Source organism: Dermacentor silvarum, chromosome 7 (assembly GCF_013339745.2).
Source record: "Dermacentor silvarum isolate Dsil-2018 chromosome 7, BIME_Dsil_1.4, whole genome shotgun sequence".
Taxonomy (NCBI): Eukaryota; Metazoa; Arthropoda; class Arachnida; order Ixodida; family Ixodidae; genus Dermacentor; species Dermacentor silvarum.
This window is the reverse complement of record NC_051160.1, coordinates 5540085-5554957: the sequence shown is the minus strand read 5'-3', so window position 1 is coordinate 5554957 and position 14873 is coordinate 5540085. Positions and strand designations below refer to the sequence as shown.

General features: G+C 43.4%; 1 protein-coding gene across 9 annotated transcripts in view; it reads left to right on the top strand.

Annotated features, from left to right (window-relative positions):
- Nucleotides 1–14873, top strand: part of LOC119457472 (neutral alpha-glucosidase AB) — a 107499-nt gene that overhangs the window by 47324 nt on the left and 45302 nt on the right. For 5 of the 9 annotated variants that reach the window (XM_049670108.1, XM_049670107.1, XM_049670110.1 and 2 more), the window contains 7 exons: nucleotides 526–714; nucleotides 3202–3298; nucleotides 4789–4949; nucleotides 7332–7581; nucleotides 8941–9017; nucleotides 10195–10269; nucleotides 11914–12009. The exons of 1 other annotated variant lie outside the window; for it this stretch is intronic. In XM_049670108.1, coding sequence (XP_049526065.1) covers nucleotides 526–714; nucleotides 3202–3298; nucleotides 4789–4949; nucleotides 7332–7581; nucleotides 8941–9017; nucleotides 10195–10269; nucleotides 11914–12009 — 945 coding nt within the window. The remainder of the gene's footprint in view (nucleotides 1–525; nucleotides 715–3201; nucleotides 3299–4788; nucleotides 4950–7331; nucleotides 7582–8940; nucleotides 9018–10194; nucleotides 10270–11913; nucleotides 12010–14873) is intronic. 3 more of the 9 variants (XR_007467693.1, XR_007467694.1, XR_007467696.1) reach the window with 3 other exon arrangements.

The window sequence follows — 14873 nt, the reverse complement described above, 5'->3', positions numbered from 1 at the left end:
CTTTGTGTTTCTTCAAGCGCTCTGAGCTGCCCCGCGTGGCCTCTGCATGTTGTTACACAACGAATGGCGCAGCGGTGTTTTCTGCATTGACTGCATTTTTACAGCTCAACTTTTCATGCAGAAGGACGCTTGCAAATAACTTTTTTCTTTGCCTACATTTTATAGTTCCTCGCTAGATTTTCCAGCCATATGGGTGCCAAGTACATGCTTGAAATGGCCAAAAATTTTGTTATATTGGAACTGTGTGATGAAAGTACTTCGGTAAATCACAAAAACACAAAATACATGCTTTTCAATGGAACTAAGATTGGGAAATCATAATAATTTGTTACATTGTGAATTTTGTTAAATCGACGTGCATTATATAGAGAGAGGTTTGGCTGTATGTTGGACACATCCCACACTTTTCCTAATATGTTACAGGCCCCTTTGAGGTATTTAGAAATGATTTTGCAGGTTCACTGTATCTGGGCTAAGTGAAGGCCCAAAGTCTGGCAATGCTTCATTGTTCGTGCACTTTGACAGGTGCGACAGTGGTGGGCCAGCAAGTTTGCCCTCGACCAGTACAAGGGCTCAACGGAGCACCTGTTCACGTGGAATGACATGAACGAGCCCTCGGTGTTCAACGGGCCCGAGGTGACCATGCACAAGGATTGCGTGCACACAGGTGGATGGGAGCACCGTGACATTCACAACATGTACGGCATGTTCCTGGTAAGTTCCTTGTCTTGCAGTTATGTGTAGTACGGTAAAACTAGAGTGTACTAGATTGGGGGAGTGGGTCCAACGCAGGCTCCCCGCTGAGGCTTCTTTTTTTTTTTTTTTTTAAATTGAAAATATAAGTTGGTGGCGCCCTCGTTGCCTACACCTGAGTGAGCGGCCCCACGCGCCGTCCGGACGCTTGTCGCGTCAGAGACCCTAACCGTGGCTGCATGGAGCTTTGACAGGCGTTTCACTCTGCTGCATCTAGTTTTGATACTCAGTGGCAACAACACTGATATTATTCCCCACCGATCTGTAGTAAACAAAATGGAAAAAGAGCGATGGAAAGAATGCAAACGATGCAACAATGACGGTGCGTCGACCAGACGACAGCTACTCGGTCCGTGAGCTCGCCTCAGCCAGTGGGTGCTGCTGAAACAGCCGGAGCCAACGTTTATTGGCCGGAGCTTCAGGATATGGCGACTGCAATGCCGCTGCAATTTCAATGTTTTTTTGCATCACTCTCGGCGCTTGCCAAGGCGTCCACTGGACCCACTCCCCCATTCTAGTACTCCTATAAAACCTTGTTAATTCGAACTCAGTTTTTAAATAATACACCATTGAATGCTCTTGTCAAACATATAAGTGTATGGTGTAGGATAAGTGTAGGTGTAGGCTGCGGATTCTTTTGAAGTGTTTGAGCAGTTCTGTTGGTTACAGTCCGATAATTCAGACTCGATGGGGACCACCTGAAAGTCTGGATAATCGGGAGTCTGAAAATGAGCGACTTAGTTCATAAGTGGGCAACAAAACTTGTAGAGGGCTGCACTCGTGGAAAAGCTGCACCCCCAAATTGGCAGCCCAAGATTTGAAAAACCAAAGAGGCAAAAGCAAGTACACACCACAATTTAAGTTAGTTTGGCCTATCTGTATCGTTGTGCACAGCTACTAGATGGCGGCAGCTTCCACTGCTGGATTCTAGTGCACGGTGCCCAGCTGTCTCTGTGCATTGCATTTCGAGTGTGTGCCACGACTAGCAGTCAGTGCCACTTTTTCTTTGTGTTGTCTGCTGTTGGAGCTTGCACACGAAAAGAAAGCATCTAACAGCATACAATGCTACATTCAAGGTAAAGGTTATACAGTTGAATGCCTTTCTAAGAAAGTGCTTGGGGCTTCCGAAATCATTGATTATACAGGTAACTTTGCTGTAACTATTGCACAGCTCAGAATAGAACCAGGATGGAATTATTCCTTCGTTATACAGGGCATTTCTTTGAAGAGATGCTCGACTGTCGTGTACTACTCTGAGCAGCATGCAAGTGTGCAGCCACCTGCAACATTGGCATTTACGAAAAATTCTTACTTCACTGGTTGGTACAGAAAGAGTAGCTTGCGCCAATAAATTGACCATACCGAAAACCTTCCATGTTCTATTTTGGTACAAAGGGATCACAGAACATGACATGTGGGTGGAAAAATTGGACCAGAAAGGCCTGCCCCCGTGCAAGAGTTGCACCTTATCATAAAAATAAAGTGGGGCCTTTCAATGAGTCTATCCAGTATGCTGGCTATGCATGCGTTCAAACTGGTGGAAACATAAATGTGACTGAACTCACCTGGTAACATCTCGTAGTGACCTGGCCTTGGGCTGTACTAACCTTTATCGTCTCAAATGTCGGATGTCGCTCTGGAACTGCCCAAAATAAATACCCTTCTATAAACTTGTATTTTGAATGAAATCCCTCCTGGTGTAATGCCTTATCGGCAATGCAGGTACTGAATAAATGAATAAATAAATAGATATGTCATTGGGATTCACTATAGCTTAGTTTGTCAAGGTTGCTCTGGAACTGCTCCAGAAATGCTACAGATCTGCCATTAGAATTCACTATTAGTTTATAGTTTCTTAAAAGTTGCTTTGTAACTGCTCCAAATCGGCATTAGGATTCACTGCAGTAGACTTCATAATTTGATCTTGACGGGAGGGACAGAGTTCATCGAATGATCTGACAGGCCGAATTTAAAGAGTCTTAAAAAAAGCATCAGAACATACCACTGTTTCATTTGGCAGGATTTGCCTTATTCACCCACTTATTATTTATGAGCTAATTATCGTGGGTTCGTAGTAAAACGCAAGATGCATCCAAATCTACCATGCTTCAGAATTTATAACACACACTAAAAACATGCCTGTGATTCTGGCAATCACAAATAAGATAAAACCTGTGGAGTTTACTTTCACAAAATAGAAGACTTGCTGTTTAGTTTGTCAAAAGTTGTTTGCTATAAAACTGGTTTAAGTCTTCCACTAAAATACACTATCAGTTTATTTTTGTATAGTGTAGTTGAAATATACTCTTTCTCAATGCTGTACACACATCAACACATGGTACATCATACATTAGTAACCAGGCAAAGGCTGGAGGCTAGATTGGCATCCCTGGTTCTCAGTATAGCGATAATGTTTTATTCGAACTCACAGGCATCTTTTGCTTTCAGCCAATGTCTACCTACATGGGCCACCTGTTGCGTTCGGGCCACAAGCTGAGGCCTTTCATCCTGTCACGGTCTTTCTTCATCGGGTCACAGCGTTATGGTCAGTTATGGCAAATTGTTATCGTCTTTGTTTACTTGAACATGTTTTGTTTTCCACTGTTAAACTGCTGATGTCAAGGTATCAGTTCATCATTTTCTTACTAAGCGCCTGCTATGCTCCCGTGTATATCAAGAAAATTGTTTATGATCGCATGTTGCTTATCTATTATTGTAACTACTTGTCACTATATTCATATGATGCGTGTAATTACAACCTAAATATTTTTAATAATTCTGGCAGGGCTGACTCTCACAGAAGGTCAATACAGGAGGATTTGTTTGGCATTTCCTTTTGTCAATGTCTCACCTGTCATCTTGTTTTTTGTTTTTGTTTTTTTATTAAAGCAGTATAGAAAGACTACAATAAATATGCAGATACCATGTACTGTGGGAATCGAAGTTATGCGAAGTATTTTGCTGGTAGCTGCCTATAACATCGACTCTGCAGCTCCTAGACTTCCCTGACCCTGGCTGCTGCTGTCTTGTTGAGTAGGCACGTGCCTCACGTCGTGTAGAGCATGTGCTCGCAAGACTACGTTCACGCTAGAGCGCATGCACGCAAGACAATGTTCACGCAACAGCTTGTGCGCGCACCAGCTTCCATTAGGCTATGGATGCAGAAATTAAACTGGAAAAATATTAGCCAACATTTCTCCCGTCTTTCGTGTCGTACTTCTCTCGGTACAGGCCACGTGTCCCACATAGCTTGTGCCAATATTTCAAAATGTGCAAGTGCCACAAAGCTGGATAGAAACAGGGTAATTGTGTTTGCTGTCGCTTGGAGCAAGTCAGACTATTTGTTTTTTTGTATTTTGCCGGCTCTGTGACTGTCTCGATGAATTCGAGCAGGTGCTCATTGTGGAGCTCCAACATGCTGAAGGTCAGAAAGAACGTGGGCTTGCCTAGCCGCTCGATCATTGCGAACACGTTTCCCTTCCTCTGCGCCTAGTAGTACACCAGTAGTATGCCATCCACGAGCTGCTCAAGTAAGCCTATGAGCAAAATAATGTCGATGAAGCTGCATTTTTGCAAGAGCTTCTTTGTGAGCGTCAGAAGCCGGTTGGCATGCACGGGGTGGGAAACTTGCTTTTGATTCGCTGTTCGTTTGTACAGAGGCAACCACCACCCGGTGTTCTGCAGCCAACATGCCCGGATCTTCTTACACGTGTCACCTGGCCCAGTGCAGGTAGCAAGCGAGAGTCGGATAACAGAGCTCGAATGACAGCGATGCCACGATCACACCGGCAACACGAACATGAGCATATACCCAGTGGCTCAAGTTGGTAGGCACCGCCAGCCCCACGCTTTTGGAGGCTAGATAAATACTCTCAAAGTGCCTGAAGTTTGCACTTTGAGTGTATTTGAGTGAAATATGTTATCTGCTCCTTTTAATCGAGACAGGACATGCCTTATCTGTTCTTAGTTGTTGATTTATTTGCAGAAGTTATTGATGGCTTCTTTTTTGACTGAGATGTGTTTTTAACTTTACAGGAGCTGTGTGGACAGGTGACAACGATGCCGATTGGAAGCACTTGCGCGTCACGGTGCCTATGCTGCTGTCCCTCAGTGTGGCCGGAATCTCGTTTTGCGGCGCAGACGTCGGCGGCTTCTTCAGAAACCCTGACAGTGAGCTGTCTGTCCGCTGGTACCAGGTGAGCCCTATCTCGACTGTGAGAAGCATCACACTTGGTGTTTGTTTGTCAGACAAGCCATTTTTTTGTTTGGTGGAGATTCCAGTATGTATTATAGTGAGCTGGGGTTTAGAGGAAGGAGTATAGCTAAGGAATTAGTGTAATACGTAAGACTGACTACCAGTGGCCTGTTGAAGTGTAACACAAGGGGTTAAGGGGGGAAGTAGCAATGAAAAGTGTTTTAGTTTGTTCTGGAACTAGGTAATTTTGTAAAATTTAGTATGCGAGTGTAATTTATTATGCCGATATCAGATCTGAAATCGGATTCGATCTACCTGCTATGGATTTTGATTTACAACAATTGGCATCCTCCAATTGTCATTCACCAACTAATCAAAATCACAGAAATTGCTCTTAATTTTATTGTGATAGCAATTATATGGAAACTCAAAGAGGATTTCTGCCGTCGGTGCCGGCGCTGTGAGGTTTCGTATGACGTCAGCGGCGATCAAATCGTCGCCGCGCCCTGGGCGCTGTATGTGCAAGTGAAAGGGCGCGAGGGACGCGCGCTTTCACGGGGAGCGAATGCACGGCGGAGAACAAACGTGCGTTCTGTACCGTGCTCCCTGAAGGGCTGCAGAATTAAGCGTCCCTTTCCTCCTTTACAATCACCATATATATAGAGCATCTCATCAAAAACCTCTGAGCCGCCCCCAGAGGCCCTGGCAATAAGTCGGCAACGCCATGCGCGTTCGGTGCGAACGCAGGCACAAAGGCGACGGTGTCGACAACAGTTCTGTGCGTTGCTGCTGCTGCTGCATGTCCAAGTTTATACAGCTTATAAAACTACCAACCTTACTCCGTATAGATCTCTACTAAGTTGCTATCAAAATGGATGTTTCGCCTTTCAGGTGAAACTGTGACATTTTTTTGTGTCATAATGTTCACAAAGCACTATTTTGTGCTATATGGCTATTAGTTTAGACTTTACTGCACAGTAAGCATAAGAAAAAGCAAATTTAACTTTGTTTGCATATTGCCTTACAAATAACTTTTGCAAAAGGTGTTATAAAAATATTTATGGCATTCAGACAAAAATAAACAGGTTTATAGTGCTCCTCAATGTTTCAGGAGTTGCAAAAAGAAAGTAGAATGATTCCACCTTGATTATTTGCAAAATGGCGAAGGGATGAGTGACAGCAACTGTCTGAAAACTAAAAGCCGAGCCGACAAAACCTTGCCCAAAGCTTTGTTTGTTAGAATCATTGAAAGCCTTAAGGTGCAACCACATGATTTTCAAGCAACAGCGACAAGAGAAGGCTGTGAGCAATAGGTTTTGTTCGTCGCGGAGGGTGATCCGTTGCTGTTACTTATTGCATCACCGGTTTCTGGCCAGCCAAGAAATTTCCCGTCGCCTGGAAATTCATGCAATGACTTCCTCTGGGGACGATGTGATTGCGCACCAACATGGCAGCAACCAGTCCACCCGCTTCGATCTCTTTCAACTTGCTCTCTGCCGTGACAGCAAAAAATAAATAGTAAAACAGCCATTGCTTCGCCTCATCTCAAACAGAGAACAACGTATAGGCATTGTCTTTTGGGATTATTGAGATCGGTTATTTGTTTTGATGATGTTAGGTATGAGACGCCACCGACAATCGCGAAAGTGTCAAAAGTATTGCATACCAGATTGTGCCACGGTGTTTCACGCTGATGGCATGGAATGAATTTGCGCTGGCAATGACGGCATATTAAAGCTAGATCTAAAGCCCCTTGATTAAAGCATTGGCCTCGTTGGTACATTTGTGGTTTCTATACAAGCACATGGATTGTATCAAATCGAACAACAATGTAAAGTTATTACTACCAAAAAACAATAGGAAAATATAAAATTTTGACCATTGCAATTGCCATGTCCCTCCTTAATAAGTGTTCTCTACCAATGAGGCCATTGGCTGCAACCTTGTTCTGCTGGGAGTGGATGCCATTAACACTGCGTGATGAAGGCTTCTCCGAATGATCTGCATTTACCTCTGTCTTGAATCAGCCGGATCAATGTTATCTGCACAAATTTCTTAATCCCATCGCAATACCGAATCCCCTGCCGTCTTCAACTGTGTTTTCCTTTCCTTGGAACACATTCTGTTACTCTAATCAACCACAACGTTTACTGTATGCATTACGAGGCATGCCCAACCCCATTTCTTCCTTTTAAGCTCAACTAGATTATTGGCTAACCTATTCGCTCTCTGATCGTAGCACTATCTTCCCATCAACGTTATGTCTATATTCTTTTTTTTTTTTTTCATCACTCCCTAGAAGTGACACTGAGGAGGGTCCAAAATTTCTGACACGCTGATTTGCTGTTTCTCTTTCCTTTTTAAATTCTATGTAAACTTGCAGGCTGGTGCCTACCAGCCATTCTTCCGAGCACACTCCCACATCCACACCAAGCGACGAGAACCCTGGAGCTTTGGGCCAGAAACCCTAGAACTGGTGCGGGGTGCACTGTACCAGCGCTATGCCCTACTGCCCCTCTGGTACACCCTGTTCTTCGAGAACGAGCGTACTGGGGTGCCTCCTCTGCGGCCCCTCTGGATGGAGTTCCCCCAGGATAAGGCTGGCTTTGCGACCGATGACGAGCACCTCGTTGGTGTGTAAACGTTTTCGGCTCTGTGACTGTTTGTCTTAAGCATAGGGCACATGGTATGGCACAGCATCTGACATGGCATAGGTACATCTGATATGGCTGCTCTGACTGCCAAACACTGTTTCATTGGGATGGAATATGTTGAGCTTGTTGGATGTAGTTGTTGGTACAGCTACAGTTAAACCCACTTATAACAATATTCAAGTGCCAAGAAGATTTCATTGTTATAACTGATAATTGTTACAGTTAAACTTCGATATAATGAACTTCACTATATCGAAATCCTCGATATGACAAGGTATTTATAACTTTTTGTCCATAGAACACTATGTACTTAGAACCTCAATACAACTAAGTGTGTTCATACCCGATTTCAATATAACAAAATTTCACTGCCACAGCAAAGAATACTGAGACAATGGAAACTTTGAGGGCTGCTGAGCACGAGGTCGCGGGATCTAATCACGGCCACGGCGGCCGCATTTCGATGGGGGCGAAATGCGAAAACACCCGTGTACTTGAATTTAGGTGCACGTTAAAGAACCCCAGGTGGTCCAAATTTCCGGAGTCCCCCACTACGGCGTGCCTCATAATCAGATCGTGGTTTTGGCACGTAAAACCCCATAATTTAATTTTAATTTTTGGAAACCTTGAGCCAATGGTGAAATGGTTGAATTACAAGTGGCTGCTTGCGAATGCACCTCTCAAATTGTGCGCTGAGAGTGACTCCCCAATCAGAGCAGCGTCATGTTTCATATAAAGTCCAAGTGCGATAAGATCCTATCGCGCTCCGCGCGTTGTATGCTTTGGGCACAAGTGAAAGCGTACGAGGGTGAGCCGAGAAAAATGATGGCTTGATGAGCGTCATCTTCCCACGTGAGCAAGGGGGGGAGGGGGATTGATCTCGCCGTAACACAATGAAGCATGTGTGGGTGGGCTTCAAATGGCTGTCAGCGCAGCTGAGCGCATGTGAGATAGTGTGCCCTGTTTTAGATGTTGTTTTAGATAGTACGTCCTGTTTTACATTGCCAGATAACTGTAAATATATTGTGACCACTTTCGTGAAAGAAAAATCCATCGGCAACTGTACTTATTCGCATGAAAGGTTGAATTTCAATATTAACTAAATTTTGAAATAATGAAGCAAATTGCCGTCACGGAGGGTGGTCCGTTGTTGTCGCTTATGGCTTCACCGGTTTCTGGCCAGCTAATGCCATCCAGAAATACTTATTTTACACCTCTTTGGGCTTCACAGCACATTGCCTTAAAGCCACGCCCCAAGGCAAATTAATACATAGCCCCAATTTATATGCAAACTCTTTGGTGCTGTTCTCGACTCTTGTGTTACTCTGCTGTCGTTAGGAAATGCACTGCTGGTCCACCCTGTTACCGAGGCTGGTGCAACCAAGGTCAGCGTCTACTTTCCTGGAGAGAATGAGGTAAGCAGCTTTTGTCTTTTTGTGAAGAAGAGAGGGAGCAAATTAGGATAGAAAAAGTAAAGTCTGGCTTGCTGCCATGCACTGCAAAAGTGAAGTAAAAGGATGGAAAGTTTGGAGGAGGCACTAATTGAATGGAATTGTCTAGCTAAGCCTAACATTAATAAGCCTAACTAAAGCTACCCTAACTGAACGTAACCTAACCTACCTTGTTATTGTGCCGTGCACTTTGTTAGTGTTTTTACTTTAGTATTCTGTTATCTTTATATCTTGTAACATGTGTTTGTCCTGTTGGGACCACATTGAGGTCTGCAGTATGTATTAAATAAATAAGTTAATTTTAAAAAAAGTGCTCATAAATTCACAGGACATGCGACTATTATAATTTGTCACATACCGTAGTCTGTGTGTGCCTAAGAAGCATGAAAATGCATTTAAAGCTATTCCCTCAGGCGTTGGTCCCAATTCATGACCTAGAATCTTTTTCTCCAACAAGGCAAGATGTACTGAAAGACACTAAAGATGCAGCACGCTAACACATGAAGGAAAAAATCTTTGTTACGCCTCTCAGTGTGTGGTCCGCTCACTCTTGAATAGCAGGAATGAAATGATTAACAGAGAGGCCCAATTTTTATTAGTTACAATCATACAAAGCCAAGGAAAGCGGAGGGGAAAATTATTTTGGTGTTTAGCTGAAATGTAGAAATAATAAGTAAAAAGGAAATGCAAGTGGATGAAAAGACAACCTGCCACTCGTGAGAACCAAACCAACATCTTTCTCATTATGCAAGTTAAGTTGTGGCAGTTGTGCTCGAAATAAATCGAATTTTTGGTAGTTGATTTAAAGTATATGTACACAAACCCAATGCAGATGTGTATTGTACCATTGTTTCATTGAAAAAAGAGGCCACTTTCGGGCAGTTATATTTCAGATTGCCCACTTGGGTCAATATTTATATAAAATAATAAAGAAAAGTTGCAATAACATCTTGCAAACTTAGTTTGCAACTAGTTAAAATTTCTTTAGTGTGGGGGCCTGAATTGGAAACGCAGTCACATCTGGTCATAAGCTTTGCGCAACATGTTTTGTTAAAAGAATTGCAGTGAATTGAAAGCCACGTGACAGTTCGTTGTTCTCTTGCTGTTTTGTTCATCATGATTGTCTTGCTTCTTGTTCCAGGTCTGGTATGATGTGGAAACCTGGGAGAAGTTCGATGGCCTAAGTACAGTTTCAATCCCCGTCACTCTAAGCAAGGTATGATACTACAATGCATTATGATAGTTCACCTTCGTATCCTTTCGAGGTGTTTTTGTTTCTTTTGTAAAAGGTAGCGATGTGTGTGTCAAATTCAAATTCAGGAAATGAGCATTTGAATTAGGTTGTCTACTGAGGGTTGTTTTACTGGTCATTTATTCTCGTACTGTTCATATGCATGATCACTTAGTTATGTGCTAGATTAGGCTGTAATGATCAGGTTTTTCCAACTTATGTATTTATAACAATATATGTTTTATAACTGCAGTGGACATAAATATAGGCTGATGATGATCTTTTATGACAGTTAGCCACTTTGTTATCGGCACCTTTTATTTTTGCTAGAGCCAATGCAAAAATTTACAATGTCAATTTGGCATTGTCACATGCTCATAAAAACAATTGTACCCGAACTTCTAAAAAAGGTGTTAGCTGTAGATATTGGTTAAGCAACTAATTTGGAGGTCATCTAGAATTCTTGAGGGACACCTAAGTGTGCTTTGCAAAAGGACATGCAATTTAATGCGTACTAGACACCGGCTGTTTCCATATAGGCACTGACTGGAGAATATGCAGCATGGTTGTCAGTCTGTTGAACAACTAAACTGTACATGTCAAACTTATTCTGTGTGCTTACTGTGCAGAACAGTTGCATTTTGTAACAGTCAAACCTCGTTAAAATGAAGTCGCATCTGACACAAAAATGCCTTCATTATATCCACTGTTTATTATAATCATCTATGTGTTGCACTCTGATATAGGCAACAAACATAGTTAATTAACATTGTTTTAGTATCTGATAATTCGTTATATCTGTGTTTGTTAGGTTCCATTTGACTGTAGTCGTTTAGTTCTTTCAGCTTAATTTCTGCAATATGCTGACGTGTAGGTTTTGTGCATTCTAGAATTGAGCTTAGGTTCATGCAAATGGTCACAAAACTGGGCCATTCTGTAAAATTACAGGCTGCACCTAGAGTCATGGAAATAAATAAATGCGCAGTAAAGAACCTCAGATGGTCGTAATCAATCCAGAGCTCCCACTGAGGTGTCTCTCATGGGCAATAAATTGCTTTTGGTTGTTAAATGCCATAACTTAATTTTATTAAAATCGTGAAAGTGCTGCTGCCCCTTAAACAAGCATGTGTGCAATTTTTAATGTCTTAATGTGAGAATCGGCTACAAAAATATTTATTGTCAATTTATAGACATTTATAAAGGCTCCTCTGCATGGTGTCATATAGTATGGTCTAGCCTTAAAATTAACGCCTGAATGATTAAAATTCATTACAACTGCGATATTTCGTTGAATATGTCACAAAAAGGTGACCGACATTGTGCATTGGGAAGAAATTCATGCACACAAAATATTGTGCAGGTATTCACCACATATCTCAGCTATAATTCAATGCAGAATCTTAATTAGGTGTTCCTTTTTAAGTCTGGGCCACAGTGTACAGACTAGTGCTTCGAGCATGTCAACACGATGTGTGTACTTTTAATCCTCTTTCCATGTAACTAACATTTATTTTATATCAGTGGCCTTCCTGCCGTCCAAGGCCTGTCTAACTTGACACTTCAGAAACGGCTGTTGTGCAGAGCTGTGTTGAAGATGAATTGAAAGGATGCTTCTTACCATCTTGTCAGATCCCTGTCTACCAAAGAGGCGGCACCATCGTCCCCAAGAAGGAGCGCATCCGTCGGTGTTCCGCATTGACCAAAGACGACCCTTACACTTTGCAAGTGGCACTCCCTAAAGAGGCAAGTTGACTGGGCTTGCACGTTGAATTTGTTGGTGCGTCACACTACAAGATAAGGCATAGCCAGCTCCTCCTCTATTTTCTTAATGCCAGTGCAATCGCTCACTCAGCAATGGGAGCCGTTGGTGCACCTTAGTTCAGTGAGTTGCCGCGATGTGACGCTACCCAGAGGGTATGACTGCTTGCGTCTGAGCCATTGAGTGTGCGCCACTGCCATTCCGTAGGGTTTGCGGCAGACGCTTCATGCGTCTGTCAGGATTACTTCCTCCAACTTCCCTCGTGAGGCGCCACCCTTGGGTACTCCCCCCCCCGACCGTAAAGCCCGTGCGAACGCTAGCCGATGGGGGAGAGTAGGAAAGGGCGATCAGAGAGGGTGATGAACCGTTGGATCGGCTGCATCTGGCTGGAATTGAAAAAATAGAGGAGGTGCTGGGCATAGCACACCTGATACAGGAGCTACACATAATGCACAAGTTCAAGTAGCACCACTCGTGTGATGTGTATGTCTTATATGAGGGGAGATGTCCCTAACCTCTACTGGAAACAAGTCTGTTCTCATTGTTCATAGGGATTGCAGGAGTAATTAGTTTTGTTGCATTACTGGAAAGGATCACTTTCTTCTTCTTCTTTTCTTTCTTTCATTAATTTTAGGTACAAAGAATGTTTACAAGAATCTCCTTGCAAAATGGTTATGCTAGCTTCACATTGTAAACAAACACGTTTAAATGTGATGCATCCATTTGAGCTGGTGAAATGAAGTGGGATTTTATAAGTCGCATTATTTTTGGAAATTCGTGGCATAATACATCGAGAATTATTGTGGGAGGAGGTGTCCTGATGTTAAAAAGAGCTGTCAGGGACACCACCTGAATATAAATGAAAATTTCAGTGTGTGATTTTGCAGTCAAATGATATACAGTAAAATATCTTTAAGAGACATGGTTACAAGAGACACTTGGTTATAAGAGACATTTGAAAATGGTTTGGTTGGTTTTTCTATGCTTGCCATGTTAACAACATTCCGTACAAGAGACATGATTGCAAGAGACACTCTGTTACTAAGGGCAACTTTTTAGGTCCCTAGAGTAAGTTCTGCACTATTTAGAAGAGACACAACCCGGAAACAGATCTTCCATCCAACACAGGATGGAAGATAAAGCTTGGGCCTGCATTTAAGAGACCGCAGACGTTCCAGACCGCAGATGTTCCGTTTTTTCTTTCATAGATGTCAGTGTAGTGCTTCCTATCAGCCTTTCTTTCTTTTGTTTGATAATGTTGAAATGTTTAAATGGCAAGTTGCCTTTTTCTCCACTTTCATTTCCCTTTTTCTCATAATTTCTACATTTCAATTAAGAACAACATTTCATTTCATCAATGTTTTCCTTATCTTCTATATCTGTTGACCTTATTTTGTTACTGTCACTGCCTTGTTCTTCTTGATTCTTCTTTCCTCACAAGTGCTTGAGTTGTATTGGCTTTATTACCAGTTAGGTGTTCCCTTTAACTCTGGATTGTACTGTGCAGTAATATGGGGAAAACCTCAATTTTTATAATAATACACCTTGTCACACAGTTAATTTATAAATAACATAATACATGAAAATGAATGTACAGTCGACGTCCGATTTCCCGGACCCTCAAGGGACCGTGAAAACGTCCGGAAAATCGGGCAGTCCGGAAAAACGAATGCACTTGAAAACGCACCTTTTTGGTAGGTATTTTTCGCTGACGGAGAGGGTCACGGCCGGAGTACAAGATTCTCATTGCTATTCAGCCAATGCATCGTTTAGGTGGCTCTGAAAAGAGCCGTTTTTAAAAAAAAAAAGAAAAAAAAATACGACGTGGCCGGCGCTACCTCATAGGTCAGCACTTGGGCGCAAAGAAGTCGCTTATTTTCTTTTGCACGGTCCGCTTGCCCGCGATCATATCTGCCTCAACGTCATGTTGCCGCTGTACACCGATGACAGTGTCATCAGTGCTCGCGTCAACTCCGAGCTCGTTGGCTGTGTAGAAGCTGGCTCTTCGTTCCCGGTGTCGGAGTCGTCTGAATCCTCCGTAACTTGACGAATGATTTCGTCATCGGTCAACTCCGCACATAGCTCGAGGTCTTTGTCAGCGTCGGCGAAGCCCTCAAAGGTTATCCCGGCTGGAATCGACACGCCGGCAGCGCGCAGATCGTCGAAGGCAACGTCCGCGGATGGCAGTTCGTCACTTTGTCAGTTCGTCCACGGAGGGCACTTCGCGGATGGCAGTTCGTTCAAAGGCGCGGACGAAGACGAAGGAGCAGTCAGTGCCATCGCTGTAAACGGCGAATCCGCTCGACGAAAATTGCAGCACGAAACAGCTAGGAACTCGGTGGATGCTGAAGGTCGGGAAACGTGATCACTGAAGATAGCGTGCAGCAGCAAATGATCAACCGCAGACACGACCGCAGAGCTGGCAGAGCTACAAAACAACACGCGAACGAACACAGTGAGGTTTGGCTTGGCTAAGCTACGGCTGGCAACGGATTGACACGTGCGGTTTCGAGGTTACGGCAGCCGCGGCGCGGTGCGGCGGTGCTGCTGGCCACACCTGCGATGCGAGTATGGTGGGTTCGAGGATAAGAAAACAACCAAAATGGCGGCGTCGGTGGTGACTTTGGGTCGGCGGTTAACAGTAAAAAGTCCGGGAAATCGGATGGCGAAGGCTATCAGCGTCCGGAATTTCGGACTTTTTAATTAATACATTGACTCTATGGGGAACTTGACGGTGCCACAGATGAGTCCGGGAAATCAGGCATGTCCGGAATTTCGGGCGTCCGGGAAATCGGACGTCGACTGTACATGTTTGAAAAAACTTGGTATC